Here is a 22,731-nt window from a genome sequence, read left to right on the forward strand (position 1 = left end):
TCTTGACTGGGTTTTTTTTGTTTGTTTTTGGTGTATTAATGGCTTTCTTATACATACGAATTAGCTCATCTACAGTTTCTGCTACCCCTCCCCATACAATTCTTTTTTAAGGGATGCCTATCAGAGTGGTAAATAGTAATCATGTGTCTGTTCAAAAACCATATGGGGGGCACGCATTATGCACCGAGTATTGTGCTAGGTGCTGGGGATGGAAAAGTGAATATAACACAACCCTTGCCATCAAAAATCATACGGCAATCCAGTGAGGGGATCCTGACACAAAATAATTACAATAAAACCTAGTAAGTGCCATGATGGAGCTTTGCTCAGAAAACACAAAAGCTAGTCAATCCAATCTATCCTGGGTTAAAACCTAAAATAAACAAACTAATTAAAGTACTAGGATACCCAGAAATATTTTTAGAAAATAAAAACTAATCATTGTCATAAATTCTGTGTAATAGTTCTAAGAACTGCCATAGCATGAGTAATGATTTCTGGTTTTATATTAAATCCAGGTTAGAAATTGGTCATGCTTAATAGTAATATATGGGGCCTTCACTGGTGGCACAGTGGTTAAGAATCTGCCTGCCAATGCAGGGGACACGGGTTCGAGCCCTGGTCCGGGAAGATCCCACATGCTGCAGAGCAACTAAGCCCGTGCGCCACAACTACTGAGCCTGCACTCTAGAGCCTGTGAGCCACAACTACTGAGCCTGCGTGCCACAACTACTGAAGCCCATGTGCCTAGAGCCTGTGCTCCGCAACGAGAAGCCACCTCAATGAGAAGCCTGTGCACCTCAAAGAGTAGCTCCCGCTCACCACAACTAGAGGAAGCCCGCGTGCAGCAACGAAGACCCAACGTGGGCAAAAATGAATAAATAAATAAAATAAATGTACCAAAAAAATATATACAGTAACATATGAGTAACTATCTCTATCAACTAATGAAAGTTTTTCTTAATTAATTTGTCTCTGAATTTCTGCAACTGCATCTTAGAAATTAAGGGCCATGCCACCCCTGACCAGCATAGATGGAGCCTGGACAACTCCATGGTGGAGTTATGAACTTCCAACAAGAAGAGCAGGCTGCCCTGCAGAGTCAGAAGTTAGAGCTGGAATCCTTTACATGTGTTTGCACAATGGGCACAAATAAGCAGGCAGAATATCAGCCAGCTCAAGTAACTGACTATTGCCCAGGAACCTTAGAGAACAGTTTGTAGATGACAAGCGATGCTACAAAACTAAGAGTATTAAGAAGCAACAGTTAATAGAGGAGATAGGAGCAATCTATAAATTCAATAAACTGGAAAATGTCATGCTATTACAGCTGGATAAGCATTAGAGCAAATGAGATAAGAAATTCCACAGACTCAACCTGGGAACTGTTCTGTCCCAAGAGTTATTTTTTAGGACTTACGCCCTGTTTTGCACAGTTTACTGGATCTGCTGATCAATGGGAGCATCAGGGCTTGTGGGCCACCAGAAATGGCTTCGGCATGAAAAAAATATGTGCCTTCAGGCAAGGTTTGGTTTGGAGTAATGACAGAAGAAAGAAGCATGAAGGAACATTCCAAAAATCAGATCATAAAAATAGCCAGAAGTGGTGTTTTGCCAAAGAAAGACATTGCAACTATCAACACCCCTCTATTTTTTTTTTTTTTTTTTTTTTGCGGTACGCGGGCCTCTCACTGTTGTGGCCTCTCCCGTTGCGGAGCACAGGCTCCGGACGCGCAGGCTCAGCGGCCATGGCTCACGGGCCCAGCCGCTCCACGGCATGTGGGATCTTCCCGGACCGGGGCACAAACCCATGTCTCCTGCATCGGCAGGCGGACTCTCAACCACTGCGCCACCAGGGAAACCCCTCAACACCCCTCTATTAATGTTCATCAATAAATACTAACCCATTAAACTTTTTAACTCTATTTTTATGAAAATGTAAAGTTAAAACCCTATGACAAATGACATGAAATAGGAATAAATCCTTAGGTTATTTTCTCTAAACCATTATAAACAGAAGGATTCAGGGTAATAATGAGTAAATCCAGCTACAGAGTGCTAAAATATCAATTTTTTTTTTTTTTTTTTTTTTTTGCGGTACGCGGGCCCCCCACCGCCGTGGCCCGGCGCACAGGCTCCGGACGCGCAGGCCCAGCGGCCACGGCCCAGAGGCCCAGCCGCTCCGCAACACGCGGGATCCCACCGGACCGGGGCACGAACCCGCATCCCCCACATCGGCAGCCAGACTCCCAACCACTGCGCCCCCAGGGAAGCCCTGGAATATCAATTTTTTAAAAAACGGAATAAATATACCAAACAAATTGTACATTAAACTATTGGTAAAAAAGTTAGAGCTAATGGACTAAACTAAAAGTGTATTAGAATAAATGGTGTGAAAATGATTTTCCTGAATTAATAGACACAACATTTTAAATGGAGTTCAAATTGAGTTCATCTTAAATTTTATGAGTCATTAAACCATGTGGCATTTTATCTCTTCTTATATTTGCTTAAACTCTGAAGATTCAAGTTTAAAAACCTGAAAGAGAAATAATGCAAATGTGATATTTGGAAGGGAAGTCACTTTTTTTGTTGTTTTTTTTTTTTGCTCTTGTAGATACTAGAAGAAGTTTGTCAGAAAAATAACTGGGGACAACCTGTATATCAGCTGCACTCTGCCATTGGACAAGATCAAAGACAACTCTTCTTATACAAAATAACTATTCCTGCCCTGTCCAGCCAGAATCCTGTCATGTGTGTAACTTCTCCAAATTCCTAATCATTTCGATTTTAGAATGAGTCTTGTAAATTAAGTGTATTTTATCACTATCTAAATAAGATAAAGATAAGTCTACAACCTACTCATTTTTCATTCAGTGCAAACGTTGAGATGTGTATTGGGGATATACATGACAGCTATGAGACTAGCATCTCAAAGCCCCTAAATTTCATATAGACAATGAAGACTGTGTACTCTCACCAACCAATGGAAAACTGCAGATGTTAAGTGTAATAGAAGTGAAAACTATAGCCCATCCTTTTATCTGTGTAGTATTTGGGTTGAACCATACGAAACTGCCCTTTTATACCTAATAACACCATGCCCTGCCATTTAAGTTTTGAACCAAAGCTATAACCTCTCTATTAGTGGTTATCACCTTCTCAATTTTACCTTGAGCCTGCATTTCTACATGTTTTAGGAACCATCCTGTTTCACACATACTTTAGAAAGAACTTACAATGAGTTGCAAGTACGCTCCAGGAATGTCATCGTCCACCGATGTTCTAGGTCCATTCACAAATGCTCCAACATGCATGTATATCTGGAAGCTTTAAAAGCAGAGAGTGATAAGTCCCCACGCAAAATTCCATTATCCGATCAAAAAAGTGAACAGCGCCTTAGGTTTTCACCTGTCTCAGCTACATAAGTTTAAAATGCACACCCTGACTGACTTTGCTTTCCAGCCACCCTTTCACACCCCCGAAGCTAAGTGCCTATGTGGATGAAGCAAAGACATATGCAGCCGAGTACACCCTGCAGACCTTGGGCATCCCCACCGATGGAGCCGATGCCCAGACCGCAGCTGCTGCTGCCGCTTCTGCTACCGCATTTCCAGGTATGGAAAAATAATGCCAGAAATGGCACCCTGCAGAGAGTGTTTGGGAGACCCTCTTTGGGACCATGGACTCACAGAGTTATCTGTGAACTTCAACTACAATAAATCTGATTTACACCACCTGTGACCAAAAAGAATTTGCCCGATGAGCGAGCCATTAACAAGGCAAGAGAATTGAGCTGGGCAGCAGAGGAGGGTCTAGTCTCAGCTCAGCTATAAGCAGCTGTGTGACCTTAAATGAATCAATCTCTCTGCGTCTAGTTTGTTTGGGTTTTTACTTTTAGTAAGAGAGTTTAGAACTACCACATTCTACTACTACTACATTCGTGGATGATGTTTATTTGAACTCTTACTATGTGCCAGGCACTGACTTATCTCAGCAATGCTCATGACACCACAAGAGACAGGTTCTATCATCACGCACATTGTACAGATGAAGAAACCAACTACCATCAAGAGAAAGATTAAGTCATTTGGCCAAGGCCAATCAGCTTTTAAGCAATCCATGGACTCCCTCCCCAATTCTAATCTTCAGTTCTACTCAATTCTACTTGTATTGCTTTGCTTTCTGAAAGAAACGTGTAGATCGGATTTTTAAAAATTATCTTAAGACGAAAACTCTATGTGTGTGTGTGTGTGTGTGAGAGAGAGAGAGAGAGAGAGAGAGATGGAGAAAATGAAAAAGAGAGACCATTTCAGTAAGTGGCTAATCAGGCTCATTTTATCTGTTCTATAATTTAGGTCTGGGGCATATGCTGATTACTTAAAGTCTGTCTGTAGATCAACATGCCTTCAGGGTCACATTTAAAAGACTTTTCCCCATTTATTATGTACCTACAACAAATGCTACTAATTAAAAATGAATCCTCTAGAGATTAAAGAGGACCAGACAAGAAATTTCTTTTGGAAATTTTTCCCTCAGCAGTTAGTTTGAGCAACTCCACTCTTTCTTGGTAATAAAAGTTTAGGTTCTTTCGAAGAAATCTGTCATTCTCACTTGTCATTGTGTTGGCATACCTCCTCCCATAAGCCCAAATCAGAGAGTTCTGACTAGACCTAGAAATAAGACATTCCTATCAATTGATTAATTCATATATTGGTCCTGTGTAGGTATGAGAACTGCTATATACGTCACATCCATAACACCTGAGCTGGCTCTCATTTCCTTTTATTTCTCAAAACTTGCAAATGTGGCCTCCATCCTGGCAAGTGAAGCCGAAACTAAGCATGCTTCCCACACAAATGTGACCTCAATTCCAGCTTTGCTCTTAGAACGTGGAGAAGATGCGTGATGCACCCCTTCGAGGTTATCAAGGCAACAGCTGCCGAGGGCCAGGTCCTTCCTGGGCTGTGCTGCAGCCATCAGCGCCGTGCTTGCTTTCCATGAAACGGGGTGTCTTGTGCCAGGCTTCTCAGTTCTTGCAAAAAGTTAAGGCCCTGTCTTGCAGAAAGCTGTACCCCAAAGACACCAAATTAATGTACTATAAAAATAAATGAGCCACTGCCAGGAGAATTTTAAAGTTTGCTTTTACATTGGAAAGGATTTGCTCTTTGCCCAAAAATATTTTATCTTATCCTCACTTTTATTTGCTCCTACAAGAAATAAAAAAATATTTAGAGCATGAGAATTGCCTTGGGAATGCCTAAGAATTTGAGAAGATCTTTTATAACTTGTTATGGAGTCAAGTAAAGAATAATAGGCTCCAAGGGAAGAATCTATTTAAAACACAAATGCTCTTGTACTTCAGAAATTAGCCAAATTGAAAAAGAAAATTCAATTTGCTTTTCAAAATCCCTAAAGTTAAAACCTACGCTACACACGCACATACACGTATATTTTACTTACTTACTTTAGAAATACTGTTTCCAAAATTATGAAAGTAATTGTTAACATATTTCTCATATCCTTGGAAAATGTACCAAACTTCACTAGCACGTTAGTCAGCATTACTGCCCAAAGTGCACGAGCCAAGGAGGGGATTCAAATTTTTTACAAATAGTCCAGCCAGCTTCCCACTACCACTTCCTGAGAAGCCACCAGAAAGAAATCAATGTGCCTGGGTTTAGGCAGACTTCCACGACACATAAACCAAATGCGCTTTCTTTCTTTTCTTTTCTTTTTTAAAATCAGGTCCCCATTTGCTGCTTAAGTATACTTTTTCCCTTTTTCTCATCCTCTTTCACAATTTGGGGATCATCTCAGAAATAACCAGATTTGGGTCTAAGACATTAACAGGGAAATACTGCTTTTAGATAATAGCTATTATGCTCTTTTCTTCAAAAGTATTAATCAGCTAGACATGATAGCAATACAAAAGCACATGAGTATTTCCTTATCACTCAAGCCCCTTAGTTCTCTGACAGTAAGGACGAGCACTAAGACCTCTGCATACATCAAACACAGCTCGATGGTGGGGTGAGGTATTGTTTGTCCTATCCATTTAGACCAAAATGTGGACACCCTAGGTATGTGCTTTTATGGTGCTATATAGAAATACGCTAAAACTTTAACTACTTCTCTTATTGGTCTACCCAGTCCCTACAAACCTCCCTGGGTAAAGGCAATGGTTTTTAATATTCTATTTAGGTGAGGGTGGGGATGCAGCAGAACCAGACCCACAGGGCCCACCCCGATCTCCTTGCCAACCCATCAACTGCCTCCCCTCCTTTACAAGTTCTGAGACCCTCTGAAAAAGTTCTGGACATCAAACTTTAATCAGCTCCGCATTCTGTCAAGTTTCTGTTTCTTGGGGTCTATCCCCCATGTTGCCAGTTTTCTAAGAGTGAAACGATTCTGATATAAATGGTCGACCCCACTTTGAGGAAGACTCTTCCCTCATCAATGAGTCCAGATATTACATCCCCTGAGGGCACCTTTTAAAATGTACACGTTAACTTTTGACTTTAAGCAATACGTTAAATTTTCATCTTTCATAAAGACCGTAAGCCAAAAGGAAGCAAATCCGAATCCCTTTCATGAAGTTTTCTCTGCCTTCTCCTCCAGGCTATGCTGTCCCTAACGCAGCTGCATCTGTGTCTGCAGCCCAGCTCAAGCAAGCGGTGACCCTGGGACAAGACTTAGCAGCGTATGCAACGTATGAGGTCTACCCCACTTTTGCAGTGACTGCCCAAGGGGATGGCTATGGAACCTTCTGAAGACACCTTTCTTTTAAGAATAAAACACACAAAACTCAATCTAGAAGAAATACACCTCTAACTCGGTCCCCTAATGATCACACGTAATACTTGTCCCAGAGTGATGCCTTTCCTGAGACTGTACAGCTTACATTGATACTAATTGTAGAATCATGATATGAGAACTTTATTTCTAATGAAATCCAATGTTAAGGAGCCCTTTATCTAACAGGAAGCTAAAGAGCAATTGCCCCCCAAAGTTGTTCTTCCAAGGTTCCTGAGTGTCTGGGGAGTATGTTTACAAACCCTGACAGAGTGGAGAGAGATCTTTTAGCCAGCAAGATTTCAGGGGCTAAGCAGACCTGGACAACCAGTAACAACCAAGGGGGCCAAGTAATTCCAGAGTCTTAACCCCTGGCTGACGGCTGCTTTTGTAATACACAAAGTCACAAAAGGCTGAGGGACAGTAGGAGATGCTTTTCAAAGCACATTTCCCATTGCCCACTGCATGAGGCATATTCACAGCCTGGACCTCGTGAGAGATTATCCAAGGTTTAATGGAGTCAGCATCATTTCAGTCTGAAAATTCCATCCAGTCAATTTGTCATAGGTCAGGATCTTCTCATCCCCTGCAGCCCCTGGGGACTAGGAAATTGATGTGCTATGTTACAGCTATTGTTAAGACAAATCCAGGCCCACCGTTTATTAAACTCATTAGCCCACACCTCTTTTTCCCTAGAACTCCTACGCTTCCTAAGGATGCCCACACCATAATAGTCATGCCAACTTGAAATGACTTTTTCTCATTTTAAACATTTTGACTTGTCCATATTGATTTATTTTCATCTCAATCTCATTTTGCTCATCTCCAATATCATAAAAAAATAAATCAAATCTACAGCATATCATTTATGATACTTTTTGCTATTCAGCAAATTGGATGAAAAGTCATTTCAAAGGGAGGAGTGAAGATTTACTCTCGTTTCTATGATGTTTCTGTAGCACCCAGCCCACCACCCAGCATTCAGAGACAGTTATTAACCTGGGTTCAGCCTTGGACTATCTAACCCACTTATACTAAATCTGACGAGAAATCCACCGCCTTCTCTTCCTTTTACTTTCAATAAGTATCAGACAGCTTTACCATATCTGAGTCCTTTGGTTTTGAAGTTATCACAGGAGAACTTTATATCCATCACTGATTATTATTAGAAGCCAATTTTTCAAATATTCAGCAAGGGTGTTATTTATCAAAATCTCCTAGAGTTTTGGGTCTCTTCCCTAGAACATCTGAGGTGAGTGTGCTACAAAAACTGGGGAGAAGGCACTGCTTTCTTTCCATACTTATAAATGATAGCTTTTTGTTCAAAACAGAAATAATCAAAGTCCAAACACAAAATACCTATTACTACCACTCCAGTCTCATTAGTGGTTTAAGACATACAGTACTAGATTTCCATTTCCCTTGGCTTTTGTAAAATTCTGCAAGACTAAAGGGAAGACATAAACACCAAAGCATAGAAAAATCTGTCAACTCTTGAATGGAATTCTGTGACCCCCAAATCAGGCCAGATTCCAATGGAAATCAGGTAAATTCCAACAACAATTAAGAGTCCTTGTAACCTTTCTGTTCTACTAACTCCAATCTGATATCAAAGGCCTCAAGGCTACAGCTGAAACTCTGAAAGGCCTCATGCTTTCAGCTTTGTTTTGCTTTTCATATTTCCGAGGACAGTGTTTCCCAGACTTGACTGCACATTAGAAATACCTGGAGAGCTTTTCAAACTGCCAATGCCAAGGTCACACCTCATACCAGCTACATAAGAATGTCTTGGGATCTGAGCCGGACATCAGTTTGTTTGTTTGATTGTTTTTAAAGATCTTAGCTGATTCAAGTGTACAACTAAGTTTGGGAACTGCTGTATTCTTTGTATTTCCACTCTATTTTAATACTTTTTATTTTTAACGTCTTTATTGGAGTATAATTGCTTTACAATGGTGTGTTAGTTTCTGCTTTATAACAAAGTGAATCAGTTATACATATACATATATCCCCATATCTCTTCCCTCTTCCGTCTCCCTCCCTCCCACCCCTCTAGATGGTCACAAAGCACGGAGCTGATCTCCCTGTGCTATGCGGCTGCTTCCCACTAGGTATCTATTTTACATTTGGTAGTATATATATGGCCATGCCACTCTCTCCTACTAGAGAATGAACTTGAGGATATGCGGAGGGGAAAGGGTAAGCTGGTATTTTAATACTTTTTTATTTCACTTTTATTAAATAGAAAAATGCAAGAAAAATTGTCTAAGTTAAAATAGATAGCCAGATATTTTTATATATGTTCATCTCATGAAAAGTATGAATGTGAATATAATTCATACTGGCTTCAAACTAACTCTTGGGCCAAACTAATTCTAAGTATGAGAAAGTGAAACATTCCTCCTTAAGCAATTCTTAGGTCCAAATTTACACTCCTCCACAGATCTGCTTTCATACTCAAGGAGAGTAATTACAGTGGGGGCAGGCAAATTGCTAATCAGTCCAAAGAAGCATTCCAAATTCCAAGAACAAAAGTTTTAATGTTCTTTAAAATCTTTGAAAATAAACATAAAAAGGCACTCTGCATATCTAGTATATGCAAAAAAGAAGATATGATACAGTTTTAAATTTAATCAAAATGAACAATTAGTTAATACAGGAATCATTTTATGAGAAAAAATCATTACTCCAGATTAAATCATAATCACTTTTTAAAAAGATTAAGAGCAGAGACATAAATATACAATAATAGCAAAGTATCAAGAAAATTACCACTGGACTATCATCTCATTACTTGCTCAAGGAAAATAGTCACAAGTATTCATAACATTTACTTCCTGAGAACTAGTTTTATTCAAGTGAGTAGATGTGATTTTATTTTTTGCTGAAATCTTACTTTATTCTAGTAAAATCTAGAGAATTCCATTTAGAACATAAATCATAGAAAGTATCAATGTGTTCGCCAAGCCATATGTTTGCATTGCCTTTGCCCAAATTAAGTAATGTAGAGAAACTCCTGTTATGATGAGTTTAAAAATTGGGATTTTTAAAAAAATCAAGTGTAGAACCAAAGGTTTATTTTGCATTATGTTTATAGTTTTGAACTTCAGAAATTAACTTTTTTTTTTTTTTTTTTTTTTTTTGCGGTACGCGGGCCTCTCACTGTTGTGGCCTCTCCCGTTGCGGAGCACAGGCTCCGGACGCGCAGGCCCAGCGGCCATGGCCCACGGGCCCAGTCGCTCCGCGGCACGCGGGATCCTCCCAGACCGGGGCATGAACCCGTGTCCCCTGCATCGGCAGGCGGACTCTCAACCACTGCGCCACCAGGGAAGCCCAATTAGCATTTATTTAATACCTATCATACCTTGTGTATCAATATCTCTTTTTCTATTTCTTACTTTAATGCTTAATAGAAGAAAATCTTCAGAGAAACAAAATTAAAATGAGTCAACCCACTAAGTGACAACAACAAAATACCCAAACCAATAATTTAGAAACATCTAGTAAATTAGGATTGGGTTTCTAAATTTGGGTAATTAATAGCTTAATGAGAATTAAAATCAGCCCTATGTTACTTAGGAGGAAATGAAACAGCAGTGAGATATCAATTTCTTATCTATAAAAATGCTTCCTCTTCTTAAATTGCTATACTCCTCTCCCACCCCATTAATTTAGCTAGAACTGCCTTTAACTGCCACAAAACATAATTTTCCTAGATGACTATCCACACCCATCCATCCCTGCCCAAAGCTGGTATCATGCCAAACCACACGATATTCAGGTGACAGCACCCAAAATGCTGCTAGAAAGCTACCTCGTGTTAAGAAAACACTGACTTCAAAAAATATCTAACAAACGAGAACGTATTTCAAAAAATATCTAACAAATGAGAACGTATTTCCAAACCACAGGTGTTTAACTTTCCAATGATGGATGGAAATTAAATTATAGCTATGTATTGCTAATAGCTATGCAGGAAATTTTAGTCTTACATAAAAGTTTTTTTACAAAAACATTCTTCCAATCACACAGATTAGCTTTTCAGAAATACTGCTTCAATATAATTTTTAATTTATGTTAATTTTCGCTATATTTTTAAATGACTCTCTTATCGTTCTTTCTTGGGCAGCTGGGTCACAATTTGAATTCATGGGGATAGGGAAACTTTCCAGGGTGCCTTGGCAGAATAAGGGTCAATAAAGAAAGTTAGGATTTTCAGTAAACTGTCTTGTATTCAAAGCTACAAAGTTTGATAAAGTTTATTATTGTTGTGCAACTCCAGCCCTGTCCCAGATTTCCTGAAAGTAACTTACAACTAAAAGGGAATAACGTGCCCAATATTCACACAAGGCCATGATCATATATTCCCCCCTTGCACTCATATAGAAGTTTCCAGGGGGTGAAAACATAGCTACAACTTAACCTAGAAAATTAGGTTAAGAATTAGGTTTTTATAGTTTGTAGATATATTTTTATATATTGTAGAGACATCTGCTAAAGACAAAACTAAGTTTCAAATATGACACCATAAGTGAACTTTATGATAAACACTTTTAAGAGAAAATACTAATAGCATAATTTAGGAATTTTAAAATACTTATTGAAAGAGAAACTAGGCAACAGACATTCCTACCTGACAGGCAACGGTTATCTACTGGGTTTTGTCAAATTGATTGTCAAATCTGATGTTGAAATTTCACTTCATTCTAGTGACATCTTGAAAATGCTCTCAGTTTAATGAGAACATATTCATAGAAAGTGTAAAGTATCCATAAACTGTATGTTTGTGTTTGCCAACATTAGAACAAAGCAAAGCAAGTCCTGCTATAATCAGTGAAACTATCAGGAAAATAAGATTTTTTTCTGACCTTCATACCTATCTCTTTACTTATGGAGTAAAACATTAAAAAAAATTTTTTTTTACTCAATAAAAAATGGGTACAGAATATTCTATTGCCCCCAAAATGTCCAACATTTTAAAAGCCAGCTTTTTCTTACAATGTTGATACAGAGTATAGGATGAACAAATTTAATAGGGACAGCAATGTATACCTTGAACACACAGACTCATTGATGGGAAACGGCAGACTTTATGCATCCCCAGTTACCCTCAGTTTTGTAGGAAAGATAAAAAAACACCTTATAGTTTAGCTAATAGTGAAGAGAAGTTCATAACCGATCTAGAAGTAAAAAGTAATTAGGAAACCAGAGCCTCCATTCATTCAAAAGTGCCTGGAATAAAATATAGAACTCTTCTGCATCACCTCTCCCTTGTGGACGTTTCTCCTATTTTGAGAGGGAAATCAAGAAAAAGAATATACCCCATTCTCTCTTCACATATGGTACTTCGTCTAAGGGGAGGAGAGATACCAAGAAACAGGTCTTTAAAGAAAGTTAGCTGCCAGCAGGAATTTCTTGAAGACAGAAGAGCATCCACCCCACTCATGGTTTAACACCATCTCTCTGGAGTGACAATACATCCTGGTTTGCCAGGACAGTGCAGGCTTGTCTGTTGTCCCACTATAAATATTAACAATCAACAATTAAAATGAACAACTGTCCCCCTTACTCTCAAACTTGTCTCAGTTTAGACAACAGATTATCCAGTGACCCCATTTTTATGGCTCTTTTTGTTTTTTTTATTGTTGTAGAATTGGCTTTATCCTCTCTAGAGCAGATACAGCTTAAACTAAAAGGCCCTGCCACTTCTTTCTGACTGGGGTAGGATCATGGTGAACACAGAGGAAGGCAACATCTTCTCCTCCACTCTTCAATCTACTCCCCATCTAGCTGCCCCTCTACTGCCCCTTGCTGGTCCTAGTTTTCTTCCCACTGCCCCTGGGCTCTGGGTCCTGAGTTCTGCCTTTTGTTGACAGAGCTAGCAGCCACTTGGCCACATGGTGCAGAAGAAAAGATGAAAGATAGCTCTTGGGGGCATGTGCTTAGCCTGTCAAGGTCAAGAGGGCATTAGTAGGGTCTTTGCATTTGCTGGGTTCTTTCTTCCTGGAACCAAGCTACCTAAACCTCAAACCAGAAAGGACTTCCTATGTAAATCTTCATATTAAGAGGCAGGATGTCTTTTTCCCTCCTTCTGTGTTTTCCAGATTTGCTCAAACACTGACTCCCTTCTATTTAACTTCACCATTATGTTTGCTCATCAACTATCCTTCACCCCAAATCATCATATAATCTCATATAAAGAATTTATTATTTTTAATGGAAAATAATGTTAACAGATAGTTTCCTTTTTAACAGGAATTCCTTTTCACTCTTCCTTTATTCTCTTTACTAATATTGAGAATTAAACAAAGTTTACAGTCTCTATTGCTATTAACCCACAAAACTATTCTTCATAGAATGTATGATCAGTCTGTGTTTACTATGCACCTACTCTTATGCCAGAAACTGTGAACACAAATCTATTTTTAAAAATTTCTTCCCTCAGTGGGGTACACAGTCTAGTGATCCATTCTGCAGTTTTTAAAACTGAATATAATTGCACGTATTTAAGTGTGTCATCTGGTAAGTTTTGTCACTTAGTCAGAATCCCCAAAATAAATCGACTCTGTTCTAAACCTTGTTTCCACTATCACTGCCAAACACTAGGTTCGTGTAGTAAGCCTTTTTAAAGACGAATTTAACTCTTGATCTATCGTTATTGCTACTTAAGTAAAATGAGTTTTCAAATATTTTCCCCAGAAGAAATATAAAAGACTATGCAAAAATGTAAAAAGAAGAAAAAAGTTTAGTTAGAGACCCAGAAGGAGCTTTAAAACATGGAGTTGACAAACTCACATACTGATTTATGATGTTAATGAGCAGGGACTCATGCTTTTTATTTACTTGAAAACAGTTTGGTTATTAACAACTTCTATTTTCTAAATATACCTGTGTTTATAAAATTAAAAACTCTGCGTAAAAAGCCTTATCTATACCTATATTTTTGGCAGTAAATGATTTACAATGAAGTATACCTATTTTCAAATGTAAATTTATTTTGAAACTTGGCATTTTCTACAATAATTTATAAGGGATTTTTGGGCTCACAGGCTGCAGATAAGTCTATTAAATCAATCTGTCATTATCACTGGTTCAAATATGTGATGTAATTATTGGCATTTTTATCCCTATTTCTTCATGAGTTCTTTTTTCTACTTTTCTGACTGCAATATAGCCAGATATTATTATCTCTTCTCTTAACGAAAAGCATGCTGTCAGCAAAATGTATCTCTAGTTTCTAGATGTTAAACAATCTCTTCTTTTCCTTTTTGTTATTATTGACATTATTTATGTGAAGTTAGTTAGCTGAGGTACCAAGAAACAAAAACAGTATTAAAGAGTATGCATAAAGCACTTATTTTTGTACTTTGAGTACAATGTTTTATAAAACTCTGTGATCTATCTATATATACTGAGTAAAATTACAACATTCATTCACTGGGAAAATAATCATTGGTTTGGAAGATAATGGGCACTGTAGAATCAAAAATCACATGAAATGAGAAATAATGCAATACTGTGATGACTAGTGTAATTCCAGGATGATAAAATGATTTTAACTGAATTTTCAAGCACCATTATAAAGTTTTTAAAAGTATCAACATGTGTTGCTGATTCATTTTTTCTTTCCTGAAAACTAAAGTTTTGCTCTTTTTGAGCAAATACCTAAATATTAAGGATCCATAATTGCAGTGTCCCTTTGGTGACTCCTTTACATTCACATCTTTTATAAAATTTCCCTCTGGTGCATCTTCTGAGAACAAATGTAACTTTTAATGATTGAGTGCGTTATTTTCCAATCAATAAAGAAAACAAGAGGAATACTAAGAAACAAAAAAATAACGAGAAAACATGACTCCAGAAAGGTAAGTGGGCTGTGAAGTCAACATTTACCCTGGGGGTATCTGCTGATCCCTTAATGGACGGGAGCAGAGGTCAGTAAACCATCCCTGGAGGACCAAAACCAGCTGCCTGTGTTTTGTTGGCCCTTGAGCTAAGGATGGTTGTAGTATTTTTATAGGACTGAGCTAAGATGTTTTTTACATTTTATAAAGTTGTTTTGAAAAAACGGAAGAATTTGTGACAATGTCCATAGATGGCATATAAAGACTAAAGACTTTGCCATCTGGCCCTTTACAAAAAGTTTGCCAACCCTGCACTAAGCCAATACCACACATTTTGATGGTATTAACAGAATACCTTCTGTTACAGGTAGCATCCCACTTCTAGGTACCAAATTCTGAATTAGCTAGGATTAGGTTTGGCTGCCAGTGACAGTCCAAAATGGCAACGGTTTAAATAATATAGCAATTTATTTCTCCTCACCCAAAGTCCCAAAATGCAGTACAATGCTGGTATTGTGTTTCACAATATCATGAACAGAGAGTCTCTTCTGCTGCTTTACCTGCATGGTCTCAATCTCATGATCTAAAATGATGGCACCTACATTCTACATAGGAGGATAGAGGCAGGACAAAGAAGAAGAGGAAAAGACACCTACTAGCTTTCCCTAAAGGAAATTTACTGGAAGCTGCCACACAACACTATGGCTTCAATCCCATTGGCCAGAACTTAGGCCTAGCTGCAAAAGAAGAATGGGAAATGTAGTCTTGATCTGGGCAACCATCAGAAATTATTTTACTATGGAAGAATGAATATTGAGGGAAAGCTAGCAGAATCTGCCACAAATACCTACATCACAGGAAATACGTGAGAGTTAAATAAGTAAGCACTTGAGATCATTCAGCACTGGGCTTGGCACATGCTAGATGCCTAGGACCCTTGTCTCCCTCCCCTTCACCAAATAAAAGAAACTGTCAATTTACCTCAGAATTTCTTAAAGTGTTGTCACCCATTGAAAGTATAGTTGTGGTACGTATGGTTCCACTGAAACCTCCTGGTATTCCCACCATTAAATAATCCCTCTCCTTGAGTTCAGTGTGGACCAAGTGGCTCACTTCTAATGGACAGAATATGGGATATCACTTCTGAGATAAGGTTGTAAAAGATTAGGATTTCCATCTTGCTGGGATCTTGCTAGCTCATCTTGCTTGTTCACTCTCATGAAGCCAGCTGCCACGTTGTGAGCTGTGCTATGGAGAGGGCCATATGGTAAGGAACAGCCTGTGAGTAACTAAGTCAGGCCAAGAGCCACATGACTGGGCTCAGAAGCAGATTCCTCCTCAACAGAACTGCAGTCCAGGCTAACAGAGTTAACGGCAGATTATGAGAGATTCCGAAGCAGAGAACCCATCTAAACTGCATCTTGATTCCTGTTCCACAGGAGGTAAAACGTGTTAAGTTGCTAAGTTCTAGGACAATTTGTTGTGAAACAGTAGATAATTAATGAAACAGTGAAAAGTTATAAAGTTATAGTGAATGCAAATGTGCTTATTTGAGAGTCATTGAAGCTGTTATGCAAAATCAGAGAAATAAACTCAATTTTTAAATTTATGAATAACTTTGCTGTTGTCCGTATGCAGGAGCATATGCCCAATACTAGGGAGGATTAAAGCTAAGGAGGTTGGAGATACCTGATTGGAAGTGCTCAAAAATGTTGGCTGAGTGGAAAGAAGAAAGGAAGGGAGGGATGGATGAAGGGAAAGAGTGAAGGATGGAGGAAAGAAGAAAGGAAGAAGGGAAGGGAAGGGTAGAGAAAGAGAGGAAGGGAAAGACAAAGAAAAGGAAGACATTAACTTAAATTCTACTCTCACTTTATCCCCCTTTCTCAGAAGATCCATCTGTCTATCATTGCTTCAGTAAAGGTATCTGGCCAAACATCAACCAGAGATTCCATGCAAGGCTTTCTGACTGTGGTTTTCCGAAAGATTTATCAATTCAAAGAATTTACAGGAAGTGAAAAAGTCGGAGATAGTGATTCATAGTATAGAGAGAGTATCATAGAGAAGGAAGAGGAATGACGTGTGCCCTCATCTCCAAAACAGAATGGGGATGGGGAGAGAGAGAATAGTGAGGCCTGAAAAGCCAAGAATACAGGGAATTTGGAGTCTGCATCCAAGCAGCACCCACCAGAAGGTAATGAGATCTTAGAAAAGAACGGCTGCAGAACAAGTTCAGGCAGGCTTGAATACACACCCATGCCCCAAACAGAGCCGGGACTTCTCAAAGGAAATCAGAGGGGCTAAAGCAACAGACACACTGGCCTTCTCAGAAGGTATCTCTGTGCCCCAGTAATGAGGACCAGATCCTCCATTCCTACTACTACGAAGGACACCAAAGATTGTAACACAATCTCAGGAATGGGAGGATGAGCCTTGGCAAGCTTTTGTTTTAACCCACCCCACAAAACGGGAGTCAGTCAAAATTCAAGTTGAGTTATAGAAAAATAAAGTGATTTTTTTTTTCTTTAGTGCTTGTGTCTGTGGACTGAGACCTGCTACTCCATCATTCGAGGTCAACCTCAGCATAGTTCCAATTGTTCTTTTTAACCCCATGCTGCCTTGCAGAGTGGCTAAAAGCACAAGCTTTGTAGCCAGTCAGAGCGAAGTCTGCCCTGCCACTACTTATGGTTGGGAATGAGAAAATAACTTAACCTACCTGATTCTGTTTCCTCATTCATTAGGGAGAAATTGTAACATCTCCCTTATAGGGTTGCTATGAGAATTGAGATCATGTACATAGGAGTACTCATCATAATGCCTGACATGGTAAGAATCAAAAAAGCTACCAAAGCTTAATCAAGAAGAAACAGATAACTGGAATAGTCCAATAGCTTTAAAAAATTGAACTTGTAGATAAAAACTTGCACACAAAGAAAACTGCATGTCCAGATGGCTTCACTGTAGAATTCTACCAGACATAAAGGAAGAAATAATAACAGTTCTATTTACAATATTTTAATTTACAATAATTTATACAAATTATTCCAGAAAATTGAAAAGGAAGGGATATTTCCACGCTTATTCTATGAGGCCAGCTTTACCCCAATAAATAAGGCAAAGAAAGTTTAAAAGAAAACCTTATAATCATAACAATTCTCAGCCCACTAAGAATTAAAGGGAACTTCCTTAAATTGATGAAGAGCATCTACAAAAAAAAAATCTATATCTAAAATTATAGTAATGGTGAAAAACTCTAGGCTTTCTCCCTGAGATAACATACAAGACCTGGGTGTCCAATTCTACCACTTCTATTCAGCACTGTGCTGGAGGTTCTTGCCAGTACAATAAAATAAGAAAAAGAAATTTTAAAAATCTAGATTGAAAAGAAAGAAGTAACACTGTCTTTATTCAGAGACAACATGATAGCCTACATAGAAAATGTGAAGGACTCTACAAAAAAGCTAATAGAACTAATAATTGAGTTTAGCAAGCTTGCAGGATATAAGATCAATATACAAAAATCAACTATATTCCTATGCACTAGCAACAAACAATCCAAAATTGAAATTTAAAAGGCAATACAATTTGCAACACCATCAAAAAATGTGAAATGCATAGATTTAAATTTGACAAAAGATGTGATGCCTATACAATGAAAACTACAAAACGCTTCTGAGATTAGAGAAAGTAATTAAAGATAAATTAAAGAAAGTCTAAATAAACGGATAGATACACCATGTTCATGGGTCAGAAGATTCAATACTGTTAAAAATGTCAATTCTCCCCAAACTGATCTATAGTTTCAATGCAATCCCAAACCCAGCAGACTAGCAGACTTATTTAGACACTGACAAGATGATTCAAAAATTTATATAGAAATACATATAGAATATGGTAACACAACTTTGAAAAGAACAAAGTTTGAGGTTTTATACTACCTGAGTTCTAGATTTTTTATAAAGCTAAAGTATCCCAGACACTGTGGTATTGGTGTCAAAATAGAGAAATAGATCAATGGAGCAAAACCGAGTCCAAAAAGAGAGTCATATATACATATATATGTGTGGGTGTATGTGTATACACACATATATATAACTGATTTTTGACAGCAGTTCAAAGTCAGTGAAAAAGGACAATCTTTTCAACAAATGGTGATGGAACAATGGATATTTATATGTAAAACAATAAATTTTGATCCATATCTCACACTCTACATAACAACTAACTCAATATTGATCATAGAATAAAATGTAAAACCTAAAACAATAAAACTTCTAGAAGAAAAAAATAAGAGAAAAATCTTGTGACCCTAAGATAGGCAAAGGTTATTTAGATATAATACCAAAAGCATAGTTTTATATGAGAACAAACTGATAAATTGAACTTCATCAAAATGTAAAACTTCTGGCATTCAATAGAGAATGAAACAAGCCACAGACTAGGAGAAAATCTTTGCAAAGCAAGTATTTTATAAAGACATGTATCCAGACTATGTAAAGAACTCTCAAAACTTAACACTAAGAAAACAAAACAACCCAATCAAAAATGGGCAAAAGATATGAATGGACACTTTGGTGAAGCGGCAAATAAGTACATAAAAAGATGTTCAACATCATTAGTCCTAAGGGAAATGAAAATTAACACCCTAGAAAACGTCTCTATAAATGTATTAGAGTAGCCAAAACTTCAAGAGACAGACCATACCAAGTGTTGGCAAGGATGTGGAAGAACTAGAACTCTTTTTTTTTTATGCGCAGGCTCAGTGGCCATGGCTCACGGGCCCAGCCGCTCCGCGGCATGTGGGATCTTCCTGGACCGAGGCACGAACCCGCGTCCCCTGCATTGGCAGGCGGACTCTCAACCACTGCGCCACCAGGGAAGCCCAGAACTAGAACTCTTATACACTGCTGTTGGGAAGGTAAAATGATACAATCACTCTGGAAAACAGTTTGGTAGTGCCTTAGAAAGTTAAATGTACAGGTACTATATGATCTAGCCCAAGATAAATGAAAGCATATTTGTATACAGAAACTTATACATGACTGTTTCTACCAGCTTTATCTGTAATAGCCAAAAATCCATCCACATAATGGAATACTACTCATTAAGAAAAGGGAACGAAGTATTGACACATTGCTACACGGATGAATTTTAAAATAACTATGCTGGGTGAAAGAAAACAAACATCAAATAGCACATACTGTATTACTCCATTTTCTAAAATACTAGAAAGCACGAACTATAGTGAGAAAAAACAGTGGTTGCCTGGGCTTGAGGCTGAGAAGGGCAGGGTGATGGCAAATGATTCTGAGGAAACATTTCTGAGTGATGAATGTGTTTACTATTATGAATATGGTGATGTTTTCACAGGCATATAAATGTGTCAAAACTTATCAAATTGTGTAATTTAAATATGTACTGTGTATTATATATCAAATGTAACTCAGTAAAGCTGCATTTAAAAAAGTTAAACACATACCTATTATATGATCTAGCCATTCTTTTCCTAAGTCTTGATCCAAATATGTACACAAAGACTTGTTCATGAATGTTCATAGAGGCTTTATTTGTAACAGTCAACAACTGGAAAAAGCCCAAACGTCCATCAACAGATGAATGAACGGATAAACAAATTGTGGTACACTCATACAAGGAATGTTGCTCAGTGATAAATAGAATGGACAATTGATACATGCTACAACGTGATTGAAGCTCCAAGTAAGTATGCTAAGTGAAAGAACTCAGACAAAAGAGATTCATTTATATAAAATTCCAGAATATGCAAACTCTTCTACAGTGAGAGAAGGCAGATCATTGGTTGCCTGGGGGACCGGAGTGGGGCGTGGTGGGGTGGAGTGGAGTGGGAGGGATGGATTACCAAGCAGCAGTTGGACACTTGGGAGCGTGATGGATACGTTTATCCTCTAGACTGCAATGATGGCTTTGTGAGTATATACATGTCAACGTGTATCAAATTGTATAATTTTATTATGTGTAGTTTACTATGTGTCGACAAAACCTCAGTATTGAAAAATGGGTATGAAATAGTAAAAGCAGCAGGGTAATTAGAGAAATCAAGGGACGAGGATTCTGAGGATCTGGGTACAAGAAAGTGTTGCCAGAAGAAAAAAGAAAGGACAAAAGTATTGGCTCAGCTAAATGGCTGTGTACCCATCAATAGGTACTCTATCACTTCTGGGCCCCCATTCCTGATTGTGTGATGTGAAAATGGTTAGATTTGATGCTCTTTAACATTTGGTCCACTTATAACAGGCTGTGCTGCCATTTTTGATCATTGACATCAGGGTTCTTCAAAATAGACTTTCAAGAGACGGCAGTGAGCTTCCTTAAGAAGCTTCAAAATCCTTATCAACTAAAGAGATAGGCATGCTTCACACGCCACACTTCCAGTCCCCTGGGAAGGGACCACACCCTCCCCAAACCCTGCAGGATCTCAGAACAAGTGCCCTAGGCAGTCAAATGTTTTCAATGGAAACCTGATTTACTCTTATCTTGGTAGCTCCTACAGGTCTGCAATTCTGCTGACACAGACCCAGAAATAACTTTCTGCTGTTCTAATGAGAACACAACCTGGAAAATCTAAATTGGAGAGATAATTACCCTCTCTGACCTGGTTTTTCCAAAGGTGGTGGGTAGAGTGTGAGCAATATTAGCCTATATCCTCCTCCTGGTAGTTATGAAAATTTAAGCTCCTGTGTGGTTGTGTACGGTTACATTATAACTTATTAGTACTCAGGGTGAGCTCTCTTGGCTTGTTTTTTCTGATAAGAGCTGGGATAAATCATGACCCTTGGCTTGTCTTACTGATTTCCTGTTAGAGGTTGTGGACTTTATTGTTAGCCTAATGTGTCTCTACTAAGTGCTTTGGGAAACATGTTCCAATGTCCAAACACAGTCCCACCCCCCAACCAAGTTCATGAGAAAAAACATTCATGAGATAAAACACCCAATCTAGTGCTACTGTGAAAGTCAAAATATTCTGAGGCTTGTGATTGAACAGAGGAGAGAGCTAGAGTCAGATACTGATCCCTCTCATTTGCTTCTGCATAGTAGAAATTTCCTAAAGGTGCATAATCTTGATGTAACTCTAGGGTACCTGGCTCAATGCCAGGCACCAATGGGGGAGTCAAGTGGCCTGAGTTCTAGTCCCAGATTTACCACCAACTTACACTATGTCATTGGTCAAACCATGTAGGGCGTCTGGGTGGTCAGTCTCCTCTTCTATAAAATGAGATGAGGTGCTCCCCACTCCATTGCCTTGAGGAACCAGGTGAATAACCCCAATGAGTGAAGGTCCCAAGTAGGGCTCTACAGGATAGGACAGGGTACCGTCTACCTGAGTGTATTCAAGTTCCATTAAAACTGAAAAAATAAAACATGTGCAAAACAAATTTGGCTGTGGCCTGCAGTTTTCAAACTCTGGCTCCAACTCTGAGTCAACGATCACTAAGGTCCACTCCAGCTCTGAAAACACAAGACTGCCCAAGCCAAAGTACACTGGACAAGGTACATGTGGTAGCTTAGATCAAGTGTGACATCCAGTGGCTTATTTGGCTAATGACACTTAGAGACTTTAATAGCTTGGGGAATTCTGACCTCTTAGGCACTTAATCTTGCTGAAAAAGATTTCAACTGAAGAAAGGGAACTGGAACTAACAAGTATTCTCCCCTGGGTTGTAGGCACTGTGAGAGGAACTTTCCCCATTTATCCTACCCACACTCCACAGTGACACCAGTATTATTATCCACCAAAATGAGAAACAGAAGGAGGCATAGAGATGAACTAACTTGTCCAAGCAACTTGCCAAGCTTGCAAGTAAGAAACTGTAAATACAGTCTGACTCCTGAATCCACGCTGCATACATCATTCTGGGACTGTAGAGAACATGTTTCCAAATTTCTATTTTTAATGTGGAAGTTAGCCTGGGGAAGGTTAAGTGATGCCAAAAAGTTAACTAGCAACTAGGGAAAGGGCTGAGGCTGAAACCCCAGTCTTGCAGAGGATCCACCAATTAATTTTTCCATTATAAATTGCCCATAACAGAAACATCTTTTACCTCCACCAGGGCCTCTG

General features: G+C 38.6%; 1 protein-coding gene across 3 annotated transcripts in view; it reads left to right on the forward strand.

Moving 5' to 3' along the window:
* A1CF (APOBEC1 complementation factor) overlaps positions 1–6,773 on the forward strand; it is a 48,432-nt gene extending 41,659 nt beyond the window's left edge. For all 3 annotated transcript variants that reach the window (XM_060125899.1, XM_060125900.1, XM_060125901.1), the window contains 3 exons: positions 2,618–2,754; positions 3,466–3,617; positions 6,622–6,773. In XM_060125899.1, the coding sequence (XP_059981882.1) occupies positions 2,618–2,754; positions 3,466–3,617; positions 6,622–6,773 (441 nt within the window). The remainder of the gene's footprint in view (positions 1–2,617; positions 2,755–3,465; positions 3,618–6,621) is intronic.
* The last annotated feature ends 15,958 nt before the right edge of the window (positions 6,774–22,731 follow it).

Source organism: Lagenorhynchus albirostris, chromosome 16 (assembly GCF_949774975.1).
Source record: "Lagenorhynchus albirostris chromosome 16, mLagAlb1.1, whole genome shotgun sequence".
NCBI classification, from domain to species: domain Eukaryota; kingdom Metazoa; phylum Chordata; class Mammalia; order Artiodactyla; family Delphinidae; genus Lagenorhynchus; species Lagenorhynchus albirostris.